Raw genomic sequence first — 19824 nt, forward strand, 5'->3', positions numbered from 1 at the left:
TTACCTCAGGCAGGAGACCGTCTGATCTGCTACATCTCTATGCACGAAATAATTTTTTAAAAGTTCCTCCCTCGCGAGGCGCAGCCTCAGAAGCGGGAGAGCGGGAACGCCTGGGGCCGATGGCAGCGGACGCCATCTCCCTCACGATCTCCCTGCTCCGTCTCCCTCCTCCTCCGTTCCCCTTAACGTCCCTGCTCCTCCGTCTGCCTTGTCCCGCAGCGAGGAGCCGGAACAGCCGGGACACACCGAGTTCCCGGGCACCATCTCCCGCTCCGTGCCCCCGGGGAGAGGCGGCGGCGGCGGCGGGGCTGTGGGAGGCGGGAATGGCGCGCGCCCCGCCCCGCCCCGGGCCGTGAGGGGGCGGCTGCGGGAGAGCCCCGGCCCGGCCCGGGCTGCCCCGGCCCGGCCCCGATCCCCTCCCCGGGTTTCCCCGCCCCGGGTTTCTCGGCGGGAAGACGGCATCCCGCCAGCTGTTCCTCCTCCTGCTGCTGCTGCGGAAGTGCCCGGCTGGGAAGTTTGCGGCCGGCGGCGGGGGGAGGCCGAGGGGGCTCTGTGGAGGTGGGTGAAGGGGAGCGGGCTGAGGGACATCGCCCTGTCCCTGCTCCGTGCTGGTGGGCAAAGCACATCGAGGGGTGTTGTAACTTCTGGCAGCAGTTTTTCAACAAGCTTTCTCTTTCGTTTTCCCCTCCCTCAAGGTACGATGCCGCCCAAAGGTCCCGGCAAAGGCAAGCTGCCAGTCCCGCTCCCTAAAGACATGATCCTGAAAGACACCGAAGGAAAAACCTGGAGGCTGGGCAGACAGATCGGCCAGGGAGGATTTGGCTTGATATATTTAGGTAAAATACTGCTGATAATTGAGAGGGTGACTTGCAAATTGCTTTGTAACTTCCTGAACTGGAAAAGGCGGTAACTTTAAAAAGTGTGGTTTGCGTGCCGATCCTTGTTCCAGTGTGGTTTTCTGAGCTATTCCTGCTCATGATGCAGAGTGCTCTCCGTGGCCTGTCCAGCTCATTTTGCTGGATACTAATGTGCTTTTCTGTGGATCTTGAGTGGGGCAATCAAGGTACCCCTGTGTTAAAGCACTGCCAGGTGATGCTTTCCAAAGTAAAAGTACTTTTCCTCAGCCAGAGTTTTGGCCTCATGCCAACCTCATGCTCTATAGCATTCTTTCAGTTTCTGGTTATTTGAAGTGTTATTTTCTGGCCAACAGTAAATTATTTTGACCCCGAAAGTGAAACAGTAACAATACTCAGCTGGGTGCTGCCTCTGAATTCATCTTTTCTGCAGAGGGGGAAGTGGTGTTCTGTATTTGCTCTGGCCTAGATAAGAATCACTTATCTTCTTCAGTGATTCCTTCAGAAGAAGCCACTGCATTTCAGTCAGTTTGTGCTCTGCTCTGTGAGGAGTGAATAGTTGTGAAAGGCAGTTTGTAAAGCATTCTGGGTCACTGCAGCGGGTGTAGTGTATGTTAGTGTTGCTGGTCTCTGTGAAAGGGCAAATCCTGTGTCCCAGGCAATATTATGAGCTTGGATGGTTTGGTTTTTCTTTTTTTTTTTCATAGCAGCATATAGAAAGTACTTCACAGTGTCTATTTGGAACTAAGTTGAGCTTGTTTGGAGCAGCGAAGAATCACCTAGAAGCAGTTTACTGCATTGTCCCTGAAGCCTAGCATGGTCTTTTTGAGTTACAGCAATGTGAATTCTATTCGGAATATTAAGGTTTAAAACTTAATAAGCAAGTCACTCCTATACACAAACAAGTTTCCTTTTATGTAGAAATCACCTACACATACAGTAGCAGTACATCCAAGAGTTTCCTGTAGTGAAGTTTCTGGTTTGGTTTCCCCTGGAATTTCTGTAGTTCACACTGTTCCTCACTGCTCTGCAGACAGAGCCAGTGGGAATGACAGGGATTTCAGCTAACAGATCAGATACAGAGGTGTCAAAGGGTAGGGCTCTTGTTGGAGTATTTTTCTTTTTCCTTTTGGTGTATCTTATTACCTGTTGTGACCACCTTTGAAACATTAGCTGGTTACATTTGGGAGGTGCTGTGAGTTGGACACATGAGAGATGTCACCATGAGAAAATGGACCTTAGCATGGGCTAAGAAGTAAAGGTGACTCTGGGTACTTCCATTCTGAGTTGAAGGACAGGAAGATGGGAGCCTGCAGAAGTCTCCCACAGACAGAAGGCTTTGAGGGAGCTGGGGATGCAGTGCAGAAAGCAGTTTGTAGTGGGTGTGGCTCTCCATGTGTAAGACTGGTAATGCTGTGTTCCTGAATCACTCAGAATATGACTCAGCCAAATCACACTGGATCCTGAGGGTGGCTTAGTACATGGGATTCAGACATGTGCTTAGTTTTGAGTTTTCTGCCTGATCACAGAGCCCACCAAGGTGATTCCTTATATTGAGGTGTTTGTTGCAGTTTGGCTCCCACTGAACTGAGGTGGAGAGCAGTCAGTGGATTAGAATGAGAATCAGAGACTCTTGGTATTACTATTTTCTGTGTTTTTTGTGACAGCCTGGCTGAGGAAATGCAGCTGCCACTTTTGTAGTGGCATTTGTGTTCATTTAATCCCTTCTTTCAGGAGGAACAGTGAGTGCTACCTGCTAACTGCACTGAAGGCTCAGTTCCCCTTGTAGCTCATCAATTAAAGAGAAAATGGACATTTATCTCTAAGTATTGACACTGAAGCTTTCTTTTTCTTTGTCCACCTCTTGATCTCTGTGTTATGTATACCATTCAGCAGCTTTTTGGTGCCTTGATGCTACAAAATTTAGCTGTCTTTGAGAACCAGGGGGAGTGAAGTGGATGACAGATTTTTGTGATCAAGGTGCAGGTGCTTGGAGACACCCCCTTTTCTCTGTGCTGTTCAGACCTGGTTTTAGAACATCTGGAGCAAGGTGTGAGGACCACTAACTTTGAGAAGGAGCTGCAGAGAGGTGGGAGACAGGAGGTTCGATTGCCTGCCAGGTATGAAGAGCACAGCCCTTTTCTGAAAGTAAAGGTTAACTTTGCCAGCTATATCTTTTAATAAGTATTTTTACAGTGGAAGTGTAAAGATTTTGATGTGGTTGTTACAGCTTAATTTCCCATTAAGGGTATTCCATACTCCATTAATCCATAACAACGTTCTTGAGAAATTTTACAGTATCTCTGCAAAATCTATTTACTAGGGGTGCATTTTGTGGAAGAAGGTTCTGTTCACTAAGTCAAAGCTGCTGAAAGCCACTTTACTGACTCTGAGTCCTAGGATGCAAATGTAGGGCTTTGGAACTTACTGTGTGCATGAAAGTTGATCATGCCATGATCTTCAGGTTCTGCCCTGCCTCACAAATGCTTGCCCTTGTTTTCTGATTCTTCTTACTCTTTCCAGTGTGTTCCAAATGTTTGTGTTGCTGGTGCTGATTTGCTCTCAGGTAGAGCTGTCACCCTTTGATGAGGGGAGCAGAATGGAGAGCACCTATGGAAAGCTGTGGCATTGGTGTCTCACAACTGGTTTGTAGCCCTGTGGAGAGCAGTGGAAAATGAACCAGGAGCTGAGAAGCCTTACATTCTCTCATTTATCTCTCTGATCACAGCCAGTAATTAACACCAATCTTTATATAAATCATTCTCTAGTCCTGCTGCAAGCACTCTATTAATGTACAATTTGGACTGAAAATTTAAATGCAGAAAGGTCACACAATGTTTTGTTAAGATTCCTCTGTCACGTGAAGCCTGCAGCATCCAGTGCTATCTACTTGCAGGCTTCTTTCTCATGGAAAGAGGTGGTTCTGAAAAATAGAATATCTTTTTTAAATTTATGTACAAGTGTTTGTTAGATGGTGTCTTGTATGATAGAACTTACTACATTGTAAATGTGTTTTAATTTTATGAAGCTCGGGAAAATAAATTGATAAAGTCATCACTGAATTGTACCCTGCTTGGAGATCAGTATAGCCAGTGCACTTTCCTTTCCTTTTGAGGTTTTTTCCTCACATTTTCAAGGAAGAGAGAAATAATTTCTTCCTGAGCAGTAAGCAGTGATTAAATGTGTGAATATTGTCTTTTAATACTAGCAGTACAGTGAGCCCTGCTACTGGTGGAGGTAAGGAGGTCTGGTAGGGCCTCTTCTTTTAAGCTTGGGTCATAGTGCTGGTATTCTGGAAATCAGGCTGAGGTGTGAAAGAGAGTTTGTTTCTGTTTCAGACTAACTTCCATGGATAATTTGTGTAGTTGTGAGCAGGGATGTACCTCTGCCAAGGGAGAGAAGCATCAATGGACCCCTGGTCCTATTGTTCATTCCTTGGTTTGCTTGGGAAGCTGCTTTAGCAATTGCTTCAGGAGAAACAAAGTCCTTCAGCAGTTGCTTAAATTAAAATAATGCAGCAAATTAATTAAAAATGCAGTAAAATGATACCAAAAGATAAATTCAGCATGGTTTTTATTAGCTCAGTGGAAGGATTGATCTGTGGAAGGATTGATCATAATTAAAAGCACTAGCAGGTAACTCGGGTTAGGGATGGATTTTTCTCAACTTCAAGATGTTAAAATACCTGCAGGTGTGAAGCTTAGTGTGAAAATAAATGTGTTAGAAGACAAACACCACTTCAGGAAGGCTCTTTTTGTCTAGTCACTAGTATTAACTGTACAAATAGAGATACTGCAAGCACCCTGTTTGTAGACAAACTAAATTATAAACTTAGCATGATTTTACTACTCAGAGGCTACTTAGGGCTGACTGACCTGCACCATCTCTCAAAGAGAAAATATTCCTTACCTTTACTAGTTCTTGCTGGTGAGTGCTTTCTCTGGAATCTTCACCCTTTCTTTTTCTTTTTGGGTCGCCTGCAAGCTGAAAGTCCTAACTTGGAATGTGTAACTCACTTTCCATGGTATTCAAAAGCCTGTCACAAAGCCTGCAGAAGTCATTGCTCTTACACTGCAGTGTTGTGCCACATCATGTGTGGGGATTCTTCTTCCATATGCTGAGTAATGCTGGGAGGTCAGGATAGCAGTTTTAATTGAATTTATTTATTATTTACTTTCAGTGGGGGATGGAGGAGGAGCTTTGGAGGACAGCTAAGGTACCTGTTGCCTCGCAGAGGGCACTGCTTCAGTTGTCTTTGGCACCTGTACCCTACTGAAACTGGCATTGTGTCTTCTGAGTGGGCACCATGTCAGACCAGCAGATGGGCTGCAGCAGAATCTTGCCAGAAAACAGTTTGTGCATCAAGTTTTAAATATTAGAGGCCTGGGCTCCCATCTGAGAGTGCTGTAAGAGCAGGCCATGCAAAGCTTTTCTGCCTGGGGTTAAAGGATGTGTCATCCCTATTCCAGCTTGAAGTAATTAACTTTGAAAGTCAAACAATTAGCTTCCATTAATGTGGCATACAAAAACTCTGGTGAGTCAAGATTAAGGTTTCACAGAAACACAAGTAAGAAATGTTGTGAAATTTCTTTACCAGTACTGAATGCTCTTAACTCGGAGGCATTTGGAGTTACCTGTAAAACAGTAGAGCAGTTGAACACTATTTTGTCCCAAAATGAGTTTAGTTTGGTCTTGCAGAAGATGGGTCTTGTGGAGGGTTATGTATCTGTAATCTGTATAAAACCCCTCTACATTCTTAAAGCCACCTGTAATAAGAATCTTGAATAAAACCTGGTCAGAAATGCTGCTCAGCAAAGAGGGTGTCCAGTCTGTCTGCTGCATCTATAAAGAAACAGAGAAGCTGATCTTCCTTAGGCTGCAATGAAAGTAGGGTGCAAACTCCCTTCAAACATGGAATGTTTCAGTTTTTGGGAAATACTGCATATTGCAGTGTCAGGGAGGGGGAGGCACTGTGCTTTGTTTGCCTTTAAACGTTTGCCTTAGCACCTTTCCTATGTAGGAGGGAGATGAATTTGTGTTTAATAGCAAATGCTGCTTTTTATTTACTTGTGTTCGTTTTGTTTTTAGGAATTCTATTGCTGCAGCTTGGGTCCTTTTTTATTGTTAGAAGCTCCGAGCAGCACTCCTTCCCTGCTTTTACCCACTGAATTTAACAGCTCTTGGCTTGATTTGAACAGGGTCAGAACTTCTCCAGCTTTTTATAGGTAGCCTGTAACTTCAAAAATGTGATATTTTTGAGATTAGTTTTGATTGCTGCAAAAACGAAGCTGATGTATCACTCCTCAGGATTAGCTAATGACAAAGCAAAAATAAAATAGTAGCAACTAAAGAACTTCTGAAAATACTTTTATTTGTGTTTCCCAAACAAATATATCCTCAAAATAATCCAGCAGTGGCAAAGACACCAGCTGTGGACAGGAGCAGGGCTGTTTCTCCAAACTGCCAAATCAGTGCTGTTTTCTTTTCCACTGTGTAAACTTTGTCAACAAAAGTGGTTCTGTGAGAGCCATTGAAAATATTTCACCATATTCCAAATGTGACTGCCACAAATTAACTGCTAAAACTACAACAAGCACGTTTGAACTGGCAGAGGGAATTGGCACGTTCCTCTGAGTCAGGCTGCAATTGTGCTGTGTGGTTGTAGGAAACGGCAGTTCAGCCACAAACACCCTTTTGTTACCGTAGCTTGTTAACATTTAGAGAGTGCCATTAATTAAGAATGTGGTACTCGGCAACAAAAAGGATGAAATTCATGGTTGAAGTGGATGATAAGACTGTGCTGTGCTGGGTGCAACCAGGGAATCCTGGACGTGGGTTAACTCCAGGTGAGATTTTTGTGCAGGCAGAGCAGTTGGAAATCATGGCTAGGATGTGAGTCTTGCTGCACTGCTTTATTTCAGAGGGCATTTTAAAGCTGTGTGCCCCACACTGGTGTGCTAGCTGCGACTGTGGGTTGAAGGGGAGGAAGGGAAGGCAGAGCTGTGCCCTTTGCCCTCTGCAAATGTTTTGTGAGACTCCTCTTGGCATGAGGTGAAAACAGCCACAGCTCCTTCACGACTACATCCTGCACCAGTGCTCCCAGTCATGCGGACAATGGTTTGTGCTGTGTGCCTGCATCAGCACCCCTGTCCCAAATGTCAGGGGTTGTGCATCTCTAGTTGACAAAAGCAGCATAAGCTGGGAACTTGTGCACTTGTTATGCTATTTTAAGGCTTTCTTGCAAACATAATCTCACCATATAGTGCTCCTGGTACCCTCTGTGAGTACTTATCTGCCATCAGAGCCCTCCTGCCTATCAGCACTGCTCTCCTGCAGAGTCTCTGCTCACTGTCCTGCAGTCTAGCATTTAACTGATTGTAATATTATAAATAGCCATGTGCTACCACACAGAACGAGGCTAGCACATGGCTAATTACGAGTATACAGTAATTAACTATGAGCTAAACTCGCAGGAGAGTATGTGGTGGTGGTCTATGAGGTATGTAATCAGACTGTTTGTTAAACCTTGGGAGCCTTTCCAGTCTGTTAAATAACTATACATAGTAATGAGACAATTTTTAAAAAACCATTTATGTTTATTTATGGACAAAAAAATAGTCTGTCTTTTTTCTGAGCTGCGACTGGAGTATTGCTGGTTGGCATCTGAATGGGTAAAGTGGTGGAGCAAAAGTGCACATGCAACTTCTGCTCATCTGTGGGGATGAGACTGATTGTCCCAGCATTGTCTGTGTAAGAAGTTTAGTGTTACTCATGGGGACTGTTGTGCCTTGTTCCATGTATGTGCAGTAAAAATAATACCTTTTCTCCTTTTGTACACTTGAATGGGACTCATTATATGGGGCACCTGTTTCAGTATTGTGTTGAGCTTTGACTTTTCTAAGCCTTTTCACTTTGTAACCATTGCTGGTTGTTTTTGGGCTTATTTTCCTTCAGGATGAGTGATTTACAGTGTGACTCCAAAAGCATCCAAGCCAGCACAGTGTAAGAACCACGGGGGTGAAGCCCTTTTGCTGGGCGGCCGCCTGTTAATTGCTCCTCTTCATTAGCCTGACAGCTGTTACTCTGTTCCAGATTACCATGAATGAGGCCTCTCTTTATAAAATGTCAAGAAGTCTACAGGGAAGTTAGATCAGCCTCCTTCAAATACATTTAAATTTGATACTTGCTACACCTATCAAACCTCTGTTGAGTAACTTGGTATTAACCTACATTTTCTTATCCAGGGGTTCTTTTCTGATCTGTGCCAGAGAAGGGAGCCCATCAAATTGTTTGGGTAAAGTGATGTTGTCGAATGCAGTGAAAGCATATGGGGTGTGCTTCTTTTACTAATGTCTTCTATTAATACATATTCTATATATGGCAGAGAAAAATGAAAGATAGAAATGCCTGTGCCTTAATTCCCACTTCAGTACAAAAATATGGTAAGAACAAAGTGTACCAAAACTTCTCTTCTAGTAGGTTTAATGTGTGTTCTGGATGTGACAGTTACTTTTGTGAGTTTGTGGATAGTTCACACCTTCCAGATCTACTGTTTTAATATTTTAATTTTATTTTAATGTGTTATTAGCACAGCAGCATTCACATGGGGAAGTGTCAGTGGGGAGCCTGTGGGTATTTGGGGTGTGTACCCTGCCAGATTCAGTCAAGATGCTGAATAGAATTGAAGGAAGATGGCAGCTGAAGGAGGCTGTTCATTGTAGAAGTATTTTTATGCCCTGACCATCAAAAAAAGTAAGCTTGGATGGTTTGATTAGATCCAAGTTTACTTGATTTTTATTATGCGGATAAAAGGGGTCTATTTTTGTGTGCTCTCATGGTTGAAGTGTTTCACACCTGGACTGTTGTTGGTATTTGATCATTATCAGAAGTTTGAAAGGGACACTTATTTCCTAGGAATTGTATTCTTTTTACCTTTTTTCAGTGATGATTCTAAAAGATGATTTAGTCTCATTAAATTTTAATCCCAGTGTAGCTCTATGTAGCTTCAGTAGTATCAGAGAGAGCTGATAGTTCTCTCAGGGTCAGAAGAAAATAGGATTGCATTGTCTGTGCACAGAGGTTCTGTCTCCTGGGCTGTAATTGGCACATGTGGTCAATTATTGTTTTGAAATCTCTACTTGCACTGAGAGGCACAATCCCTCAGCTCCCCTTTAGGCAGGTGGTGGCTGTGCTATCCCCAACTTAGGCCAGTGTCTAAATAATGCCAGAATAGAAATCAAGGTTCTAGGGCCAAATTAATTTGTGACAGAGGAAAGCAGACAATCCTGTCTAGAGGCGTAATGTAGGTCAGAACTTCTAAGTGGTCTCTTTGTCACGACAGCAGATTGACAGCAACCAAATACAGTGGTTTTCCAATTGGCTGGAATCACTTAAACAGGGTCTGTCCTAATGGAATGGCTCATTGTGGTGCCAACTGCACTGAGGACATCCTGCTTACTCCTTAATTAACATCCAGGGGAGACTTCTGAAAACAGGGCTTCAAATTGCTTCTCTACTTGTTGATTAAAACTTCTCTCTGTGTGTTGGTTTTGTTTTATATTTCTTTGAACTTGGCAAAGCTCTGACCTTTAAAGGCAGGAATTCAGACTATCTTTTGGTGTGTATTTTTGGTTGCCTGACTCAGTGTTAGCACAGTCTTTATTTGCAATTACGTTTTGTTGCATACAGCTTGATCTCCATCTCTTTTTTCCTTTACAGCATCCCCTCAAACTCAGGTTCCTGTAGAAGATGATGCAGTGCATGTCATTAAAGTGGTAACGTGTAGATCTCATTTTAAATTATTAACTTGCATGCAGTTCTTTCTCTTAATTATCTGTCCTTAGTTTCAGCATTGGATCTTTATTGCATGCTTGTTGCTTTTGGTGCTTTGGGGTTTTTATATCCTTTCCCTGCTTGGGGATATATTTGGCATTTCCATGACACATGTATTTCCTTGACTTGATTTTTTTCCTTGATTACAACCCTTCAACAGTTTAGTAAGGAAAATTAGACTATGATCTCAAACACACCTGATCTCCAATATTTATGAAAGTAGTGTCCTAAATAATATCTGAAAGAATCTGTGTTGGTTATGAAAATGCATTGCCAAACAACTTTTCTTTTTAGCTACTTAAATTTCAGGTGACTTGGAATCTGGAAGATAAAAGGGTTTTGTTCTCTTGGTATTTCTTATATGCTTTTCTTAAGAAACTGCTGTCTTTCTAATGCCTTTTATGGTACCAACTTTATTTGTTTCTCAACAGGAATATCTTGAAAATGGCCCTTTGTTTTCTGAGCTGAAGTTTTACCAGAGGGCTGCCAAACAAGAGCACAGTAAGTAATGTCTCAGCTCTGACTCGGGCAGGTGTAAGGACAGCTCTGGGTTTAACTACTTTTGTTAAGAACTGTTGCTTTAGAGCTCAAAAGCCAGTTCAATTCATATACTCTGAACCAGTGCCAGTTGGTGCTGTGGTAGTTCTGGATTGCTGTAGGTTTTGTTATTTGCTGTAGGTTTTGTTATTTGCTGTAGGTTTTGTTATTTGGGTCTTGCCCTTGTCCTTTTGGTCAGAAAGGAGAACAGAAGCCAGCCAGCCAGGAAAGGGACACATTTATTATGTGCACACCAAGGAATGGACTCCAGAGACAGGCCAGCCCTAGGACAGAGAAAACACTCCAAACCTGGAGCTCTCAGCTGCCTTTAACCCAACGTTATCTTCTTTTTATTATTACAGTAAGAAAATGGATGAATCTCAAAAAAATAAGATGTTTAGGAATTCCAGTGTTTTGGGGATCAGGCCTGGCTGAGTACAATGGAAAAAGGTAATGAGATAAATGGTAATTAAGCCCCAGTTTGACTGATAACCCATTTTCAAAAATGGAGATGTAGTCCTTTCACTCTGACACCAACTTGCAGTCATGTCTTAAAGGATTCCTCCTTTTTTGTGTTTCCTGATAGCTACAGGTTCATGGTCATGGAGAGACTGGGGCAGGACCTTCAAAGAATCTTTGAAGATTGTGGAAGCAGGTTTAAGAAGGAGATTGTTCTGCAGCTTGGGGCACGGATGGTATGCACAGAGAGAGAGGAAATTGCTGTGTCTCAAATTTGCTGAGTTCAACTAGAGAATCCTCTTGCTAATACAGCTCCTTTAGGTGGCTGCCGAGTTCAGAATTAAATGTGTAAATGCCATGTATTTTCTTATTTCTCTGGGTTTTTTTAGGAGAAAAAAAAGTGCTCAGTGGAAAATCAGGACTCTCCTACAGACTGAAATTTGGTCAAACCAGTTTTTTTTCCCTAATAGGTTAAAACACAGACCAACCACTTCAACCTGTGTGTCTAGACTGAGATGTGTAAGCCTATTCTCATGTTTCAACATGTATTGATTTTTTTTCAGTGTCTGAAGGGTATTGTATTAGACATCCATATTTGTCAAAGTTCACAATTGCATGCCTGAATGCCAAATTTTCAGTGTGTTTGCTGAACACACCAATCACACAGGCCAGGATTTGGCCAGTCTGCAAAGACCAGTTTTGTTCTCAAATGGTGTCACTGGCACATTCCAACAGAAAGTTAGGGATGTGCTCCTTTGTAACATGATTTGTGTTGTGAAATACTGTGAAGTGCTGCTATTGCTGAGCAGAGGTGGATAGAAAATAGAGTAGAGGCAAGGTCTTAAGTTAGAGAAGAGGAACTCAGACTGGATGCATTCAAAGCATCCCTTTAACCTAAATGATAATATTTTTTTAAAAAATTGAAGGGCTTTCATAGTCACATAATTGAAAAACTTCTAACACTGTGTTCTCTAAAACTCAGGATTAGCTTGTCCTTTGTATGAGTTGCCAAGTGCAAATGTGTTTTTTAATATTGTGTTCTCCAAAAGTCAGGATTAGCTTGTCCTTTGTATGAGTTGCCAAGTGCAAATGTGTTTTTTAATAAGAATTAGAGCTGTTGTGCCTCAGTAAGGAGCTGGAGGTGTTGATGCAAGGGGGTGTGACATCAGATGCTGGTCATGTAATCACTGGCAGGATCAAATGCATGCCAGACCTTTAGAAATGATGGAATAGGATCTTTGTAAGAGCTTGGTGTTCTCAGCATCTCCTGTGGTGTTTGTGAAGTACTGGAATTTGGCAGCTCAGTCTGTGTAGCCCTTGGTTTCCCTGTCTAAGTGAGAAGTATTTGGGGGCAGAGTGGAGAAGATGATGATGTTCTCTCCTCTGTTCTAAACTCTTTCCTAGTTGGATACTTTGGAGTACATACATGAAAATGAGTATGTCCATGGGGACATTAAAGCAGCAAATCTTCTTCTGGGCTACAGCAATCCACACGAGGTGAGCATGTTTACTTATCTACACTTCTACTCTACTCTGTTCATAACCATTGAAAAGTTCTAAGTTTTGCAAATGTTTTGCTGTCACAATTCACATATTAGAAGGAGTTTATGCATGAACATTCACATCCCCTCACAACAGATCTGAGAGTGGCTCTGTGGAGCCTGAGGGCCGAGAAAGAAGCAGGACAAAGCTCTGCTTTGTTTCCTCTGTGTTCTGCTGACTGAGATACTGCTGTGGATGAGTAAACTAATGAAGAGGATAAATTGTGGGACCTAATTGCTGCTCTAGGTTATACCAGTTGAAGGATTGAATGTGGCCCATTGTACTTTCATTCTGGGAACTTCTAGATTTCTAATACTGCTATGAATTGTTTCTGTGCCCTAACTCTCCTGTCCTGCTCATTGTAGTGGATAGAACAGGTAAGTAGGATTAAAGTTGCTGCTCTCTAGCACTCTGAAGCCAGCCTTGAAATGGAAGACTTTGGGTGAAATGTTTTAAAACAAATCATTTGGTCCTGTTGTATTCCACGTGCTCTTATGATGGTTTTTTTTTTCCTTCAGGTAATAAAATCTTAAGTATGCTTTTTTAATTGGAAAAAATAATTTAGGAAAGAAAGGACATCTCCAACTTCACTTAAATATAATTAGCTGTAAGCAATTCTTCTTTCAATTTTGGTTTCTCTGCTGTCATAAAGAACCAAATCTTGCAAAGCAGCTCACTGCCATTGGAGGTGAACCATCGAGTATATCTGCTCTTTTAAAAAGCTTCAAGTTAAATGACTGAGTCAAATTTAACTTGTCAGCTTTCTGAAAGACATCATTTGGAACACAGCATGGCTGTTTAAGACAACCCTGGGTTTATACAGTGGGAGCAGCCAGTGCATAATCACAGTTTATGGTGTTCTGCTGAATCCAGAGGAGGAGGCTCTTTAGAGCCAAATTGATCTGCAACCATTAGCATAACTCAAATGACTTTTCTTTTGTCTTGGCTATTGTGTATTTTTATGACAGCAAGAAATGCTGCTGTTTTTCAAATTGCAATCACTTTGGAAGTGTCCACTTACAGTAATCATAAAATGTTAAAACTTGGAGCTGGCTTGGAATTGGGCAGATTGCTGGGTGGTTTTCTGATTTGTTTCATGTGTTATTTGTATAAAGATTGTGCTGTACTTGTAGTTTGCTTTTATGATAGTAAATTCATTGACAGGTTAAAAACGAGGTACTTGTGAGTTGCTGGACAGAGGTTTTAGCATTTTTTTTCTAGGGTTTATTAAAGAAAAGAAATCAGTAGATGCTCCAGTTTGAGTAGCTCCTAACTCAACATGTACAAAGTGTACATCCCTGCTGTAGAGTTTTGTTTCACCAAAATTTCTCTTGGAGGTTTGCTGAAGAATTTTGTTTCACCAAAATTTCTCTTCCACTGAAATTATTCTATAAAACATTTTAAAAAGTTCCCATTCTAGTTCAGAAGTGCTAATGGGGAGAATTTCTAATATTTGCTTGCATTTCAATGGTGTGAATTAAACTTTCATTCCTATATGTGTGAAGTGTTTGTGCCACCTTTCTCTCTCTGCCAACACAGTGAATAACTCAATTGCCTTGGTCTTGGTTGATTTTTTAAAAAATTTTTTAAAGGTAAAATGATCAACCAAATCTCATAAACAGGGAGTGAGAGCATCTAGCCTGTGGCAAACTCAAACTCAGGAATACAAGCCCAGGGGCTTCTGTAGCTCCAGTGGAAGCTGGCATAATAAAACTGCCTGACCTAACGATTTCTGTTATGAGGTTTTTCAAAAATTTAATGCCAGTGGGTCTCTTTAGGGTCTAGGATTTTGAGAGAAAATATATTGTAAGTGTTCTAGAATTAAAGAAACTTGTTTTTAAAATAAACCAAAAGCTCATAGCTTAAAAACAATATTTATCTCTATTCAAAATATATTTCCATATTCTGTTTTGGTAAAGAGAGATAATCTCTGTTCAAAAAAACAGGTGTACCTTTATACTCAACTTTACCTTTTTTTGCAACTGCAGAAAGTCAGTGACAAATTTGCATCTAAGAACACACATCAGCAATCACTAAATGACAGAAAAAAATGCAATTTTCCTGTGTTAGACTTCCTGCTGCTGGTCTCTCTCTCTTCTGTGAATTAACCTGGTGAATTTACACCACAGCCAATAAATAAGAGTCCCCTTTCTCAAAGGGCATGTGAAATCCATACTGCTGTCCCCTACTTTCTGTGGCACGGCAGAGAAACAAACAAAGCAAAGGTGCTGTCACTGTGTGACCTCCAAATGATGGTTGGAAATGGGGAGAGGCTCCCAATCGAGTGACCTCCAGGAGCTGCAGATGTGCTCAGCAGGAGGCAGCGAGGCCATTCCCTGAGTTACAGGTCACAGGATCAATTCTGCAGTCAATGGTTCTGAGCACGGGCCTGCACAGGGACTGCCAAAGCAGCACTGATGGACTGAGGGGAGTGCACAGCCCATGAATCTCACAGAGGCCTCAAAGGAAACTTGAAGTCATCAGACCTATAAATTACAGGTGAAGCTCAGTCTCAGGGCTGTGGAGAGTTAAAGATAATTTGTTGCATGGTCTTAACTGTTTGTATGATAAAGCAGAACAAGCAGCATTGGTAGAGACTCTGAAAGAAATTTAGATCCATTCATCTCATTTAAATGGAGATATTATTAAGAGGGCAAGTGGTCCCCAGACAAGAGCTTAAAATCTGCATTTGAAATAAATGAGGTTTGGGAGAGCACCTCTTGCAATCACCTTGTAGCATTTTTTCCCCATGGATTTTATGGGCAGACCTGTTGCAGACTCAAGTCTGTTAGGGTTTAAAAGCTGTGAATTTTAATTGCATGTGCACCTCAGTCCTGTTTCTAAGTGTTTCTTAGACCAAGACAGTTGGTCTAAGAAACACATTGTAGAACTCTGACTTGATTATCAGAGGTAGAAGAATACAAAATTGCTTCAGAAGATACAGAAATCATGCATTGATCTTTTGGGAAAAAGTTGCATGAAAGCAATTCTGACTTCAAGCTGTTTTTCATTGTGAGGTGAAGCATCCTGATTCCTGCTTTTTAGCCCATTGGGACAGACTTGCTAAAGTGCAGGTGAATTGAGAAAAATTCAGATCTCCTCTGTTCTCCTTCAGGGCAGACATGCCCTGTGCCACTTCCCCTCTCTGCTGATAACCAAAATGGACCTCAGTCTGTCTTTACCCTTTTTGTGGTCCAGTGCCCAACTGAGCCTGACAGCTCTCTGGCCATTAGCAACCAATCTGCCTCTTATTAGTAGGTATCTACTTAATTATTTACAGGCATGACGTAAACCTAGGAATGGAAGCACACAGAGAAAATCACTGTACTTCATCCTTCCAGCAATAAATCTCCTGCTCTGTCCTTCCAGATAAAGGGAATACCATGAGAATCCAAAGGGCCAGGCTAATAACTACCCAGCTCAGTGCAGTTAAATATCATCACGGGTCTAAGTTGTAAGAATTTTGTGTGTTTAGCAGATATTTAGCACTTCAGACACCAAGCACTGTGAGGGAATCATGCACAGAACGGGCAGAGAATGGCTGAAACTGTGGCTGGCTGCTTGTCCTCACAAATAATTATTTGTGCCTGTGGCAACTCACTTGACCAAGATGGGCACGTTTACGTGTGCATGAAATGAAAGGTCAAGACTTCAGAAATCTGGCTTGTGGTTTGTAACAAAAATCTATTAATAACAGACCATGCTAAGCACTGCAGAGCCTGGTGCAAACTGGGCTATGTAAAGAAGAGAAACCTGAACAAAAACAAGAGTTAAAGTGAGTGAGTGGGGAGGAGTGTACAGTGTACCACAGCTAAACCCTGGGCTTATGGCCCTGCTACACCTTCAATCATCCATGGTACCTTTTCTTATTCCAGTGTCCTGTTTGCCTTGATTGCTTTGCTCTGTTTTGTTCTTTTTTTTGTTCTTCTTTGGGTTTTTTCCCAAAAAAGCATGCAGATAAAAATATTTATGGTATTGAAACACATACTAAAGCTCCCTTATTTTTTTTTCAGTATTCTTTAATATTCATCTGCTTTTCCCCTTCCCTATGCCCTTAAAAATCCACAACAACTATGAACTCTAAATGAGCTACCTCTACCATGTTCTGAGCAAATTTGGAAGGGCATGCAGTATTACATTATCAAAAAGTGACAACTAGCTATAAAGAACTATATATCTTTTTAATGATGAAAGGGTTATAATTAGAATTGATGAAATGAAATTAATGGTAATTTAAAATAACACAGTCATTCTGATAATGGTTGTGGCAAGGTTGTAACAGTGCCTTGCTGGTTTTGTACAAGCTGAAGGGGATTGATTTTTGTTGGTGGCCAAGAGGCTTTGCCTTGAGAGGCTGCCATGTTTATGGAAAAAATCTGATGTGAAAATTATGGAAGTGATAAATGGCCCCTCTAGAAACAAGCTGAACTGGTACACTCATGGCCAACTTCTGAGGAGAACTGCTGTGATCAGATGTCAGGATCACCCTGCATGTGAGTGGCTTTAAGAAGCAGTTGCTTCTTTATTTCCAGGTCTTTCCATCTTCAGTCAGTGCAGGATAACTTTGAGTTCCTTCTCACTTCTGAGGGGGTTTTCAGTATAAATTGAAAACTGCTCTGCTGATATGGCTAATGAAGGTATTTTATGCAAATCCATTGGTTTAAAATGTGCTGCATTATGGAGCTGCCTTAAAAATAAAAAAGTACAAAGTTACACTGCCCCCCATCTTATCCTATTACAGTAAGTTTGAATAGCAAATACTTGAGGCTGCTTTCTGGTTGGCCTGTTGTTGGTATAGTTTGAAAGATCACTAAGGCTGGGCTGTCACATGGGAGTCTATCACATAAACAGGTAAGCCCAGCCCAAACCAGAGAGCTGCCAGAGGTGCTCTGGGTGTATTTTCTTTCCTAACAGTTGAAATCTTTAATGTAAGGCAGAGCCTTAATTTTTAAAGGTATTTTATCTTCCTGTCTATGTCAGAAACCTGTAGTCAAGCAGAATCCAAAGCATGCTGCTGAGTCTGGGAAGAATGCAGCTCCTAGGCTCCTCTCTCCTTCCCAGCCCACAAAGGATGCAGAAGACTCACAGAACTTGGTTTTTAGGGTAGTTTGAGTGAGTTCTCTGAGTGGGCTCAGGTAGGGCAGCACCAGAGCATCAGGAATGCACCAGAGAACGGATGCAGGAGAAAATCAAATCAGTCAGCCCAACCAAGCTGATGCCCTGTCCCAGATTTTGTAGCCATCCATGCCTCTGCTCTTTAATCTTGTATCCCAGTTTGGCTGGGCTGTCAGGTGAGAAACATCATCAATAATCTTAAAAGCCACCTCCCTGCAGGAAGTGAGCGCTGCAGCCCGGTTTACACGCTCCAGATAAGCTCAGATCCTGCAGCAGAAACAGTAAAACCAAGAGACCAGCAATCCCAGGATTTGAAGCTGCCTGGAGCACAAACAGGAATCAGTAGTTCAACAGAATGTGCTACAAAGTAATGCATTAAGTTTTCTTGAGGCTTTTTTGTTTGTTTGTTTTTGCCTTTACCAGGACTGACGTAATTAAATTGCAAGTGAGTGCCAGGAAAGTTTGTTTTGGACTTTTTTAGGATAAACTGTTTTACAGCTAAAGAGGAAACGAAACTAACGTTCAAATAAGATGTTTTTCTTTATCATATAAGATTTAGTAGAGGTGATCTGTCTCAGATGATTTTCGGCTTTTGCCCCAAAAATCTGTGGATGGAATGGTGATTGTGGCACTATTGCAGTATACACAATTTGGGCCCAATTTTTTTTCTCTTACATTGATTTAACTCTGTGTATTTGCTTCAGAGTAACTGAGAGACCACGGTTTGGTTCTGTGTCTTTTTAAAATGCATTCTAAATCCAGGAGTGGTTTACTGGGATGGCTTTCTGGGTTGGGGAGGGCTGGTGTGCTTTGCTTTGTTTTAGCCCACGCTTTCAATAGTTTATGTGGGAAGTTAGTGACAGTGGCATTCCAAGGGGTTGGGTTACAGGTGGGCCAGTGCCCAGCAGCCCACAGGCCCCATGTCCAGTCCAGCTGAGGAAGCTGCTGCCTCTTCCTCTGGCTTTGAAGCTGCACAGTTGAGTTGAATTGGAAGAGTCTCAGCTGCTGGAAAATCCAAATGGGGAAGTGAGTGTGCCTACTTAAGTCTGGGGAGGAAGGGGTCCCATAAGCAACGTGAGGCTGCATAAAAGGCATATTGCAGTTTATGATGTCTGGATGCCCACCTGGAGAGCAGAGAGCTCAGGAACAAAATGAAATGACTGAAATCCTGCTCGACTCTGAAATAAGATAAGAGTATAGTAGTGGAAGGATTTAAATGGGGAGGGCAGCTGTTATAGCCCCCAGTTGTACATATTTTATCCTGAGGCACCATTTGGTTTAATAAAATTTAGATCTAAGGCTGTCCTTAACCTATCAGTTTCTTAAGACTTAATTATAAAGGTTATACTTTCAAAGGACAAAAGCATTATTCATTTGTCTGTTCATGTCTTCCAGGTTTATCTTGCAGATTATGGACTTTGCTACAGATATTGTCCCAATGGGAACCACAAACAGTATCAGGAAAATCCTAGGAAGGGCCATAATGGGACAATAGAGTTTACCAGCATAGATGCCCACAAGGGAGTAGGTAGGTTTCTTTTTTTTATTTCAGATGAGTGATTATAGAATGAGTAATCAGGCTGTGAGTGCTGCTGTACACAGGAGAAGCAGTGTTGGGGATTGCTCAGCCCCTCGTGTGGTGACCTCCTCGTGTGCCTGGGAATGCTTCCCCAGGGCTGGGGGAAGGGCAGCAGGAGGAGCCCTGAGAGGCTCTGCACACACAGCACTGGAGCAGCCCAGGACAGCCCTGAGAAGAGCTCAACATCAAACTTAATTGGTTTATGTTGGGAGCACTGGTCTGTGCTTGCTGTACCCGGCAGGATTTGCTAATGCTGCATTGTCAAGGAAAAGGGTTTGGAGTCTGCACTGTCCTTTAGGGAGAGCTGTGTCTGAGTGTCTCCATCTGTGTTATGGGAGGGTATTTCAAGATGACATTCCTTCTGCAAGGAGAAAAACCTTTTCTGAAGCCATAAAGTGTTAACTTTTTGAAATCTTTTTCCAGTAGCCTTTCATATATCTTACTTATTTAAACTCACTTTGATGGTATTGGAAACACATTTGCAGGTAAATTACATACATAGTCCTTTTATTGGATATTGATTGTACTGCCTTGCATTCCAAGGCAGACTTAATTCAACAATTCCCTAATTAGTTAAAGTCATAACCTATGTCTTGTATTCATTTACCATTAATTAAACCTTAGCTGTTTATTACGCTGCAGTCCAAATCCAATAGCAGACCCATAGAGCCATGGAAAAGGGACTGGGAGGTCAATATTGAAAATATATGGTGTAAAGTCCCACTGATGGCTGCATTGTTCACAATCAATATGGTCAATGCAACACAACTTTCTTAGTTGCTATGTCAGCAAGACAAAAAGTCAATTCTAATGTTATGCTAGTGAAAAAAATGGTGATTATTGAAAAACTTTGACTCTTGCTACAAAAGAGTGTTTTTGTTAACTTTTCTTTCCCCTTTCCCCTCC

At 42.0% G+C, this 19824-nt stretch overlaps 1 protein-coding gene across 5 annotated transcripts in view; it reads left to right on the top strand.

Annotated features, from left to right (window-relative positions):
* Window positions 1–339: 339 nt before the first annotated feature.
* The window catches only part of VRK2 (VRK serine/threonine kinase 2), a 37057-nt gene continuing 17572 nt past the window's right edge, over window positions 340–19824 (top strand). For 4 of the 5 annotated variants that reach the window (XM_039717058.1, XM_039717059.1, XM_039717060.1 and 1 more), the window contains exons 1-8: window positions 340–558; window positions 696–836; window positions 9573–9628; window positions 10118–10187; window positions 10586–10673; window positions 10810–10918; window positions 12087–12179; window positions 18735–18867. In XM_039717058.1, the coding sequence (XP_039572992.1) occupies window positions 701–836; window positions 9573–9628; window positions 10118–10187; window positions 10586–10673; window positions 10810–10918; window positions 12087–12179; window positions 18735–18867 (685 nt within the window). In that variant the 5' untranslated portion in view covers window positions 340–558; window positions 696–700. The remainder of the gene's footprint in view (window positions 559–695; window positions 837–9572; window positions 9629–10117; window positions 10188–10585; window positions 10674–10809; window positions 10919–12086; window positions 12180–18734; window positions 18868–19824) is intronic. The other variant, XM_039717056.1, reaches the window with a different exon arrangement.

The sequence above is a fragment of the Passer montanus genome, unplaced genomic scaffold, assembly GCF_014805655.1.
Source record: "Passer montanus isolate IOZ18808 unplaced genomic scaffold, ASM1480565v1 scaffold37, whole genome shotgun sequence".
In the NCBI taxonomy this organism is placed as follows: domain Eukaryota; kingdom Metazoa; phylum Chordata; class Aves; order Passeriformes; family Passeridae; genus Passer; species Passer montanus.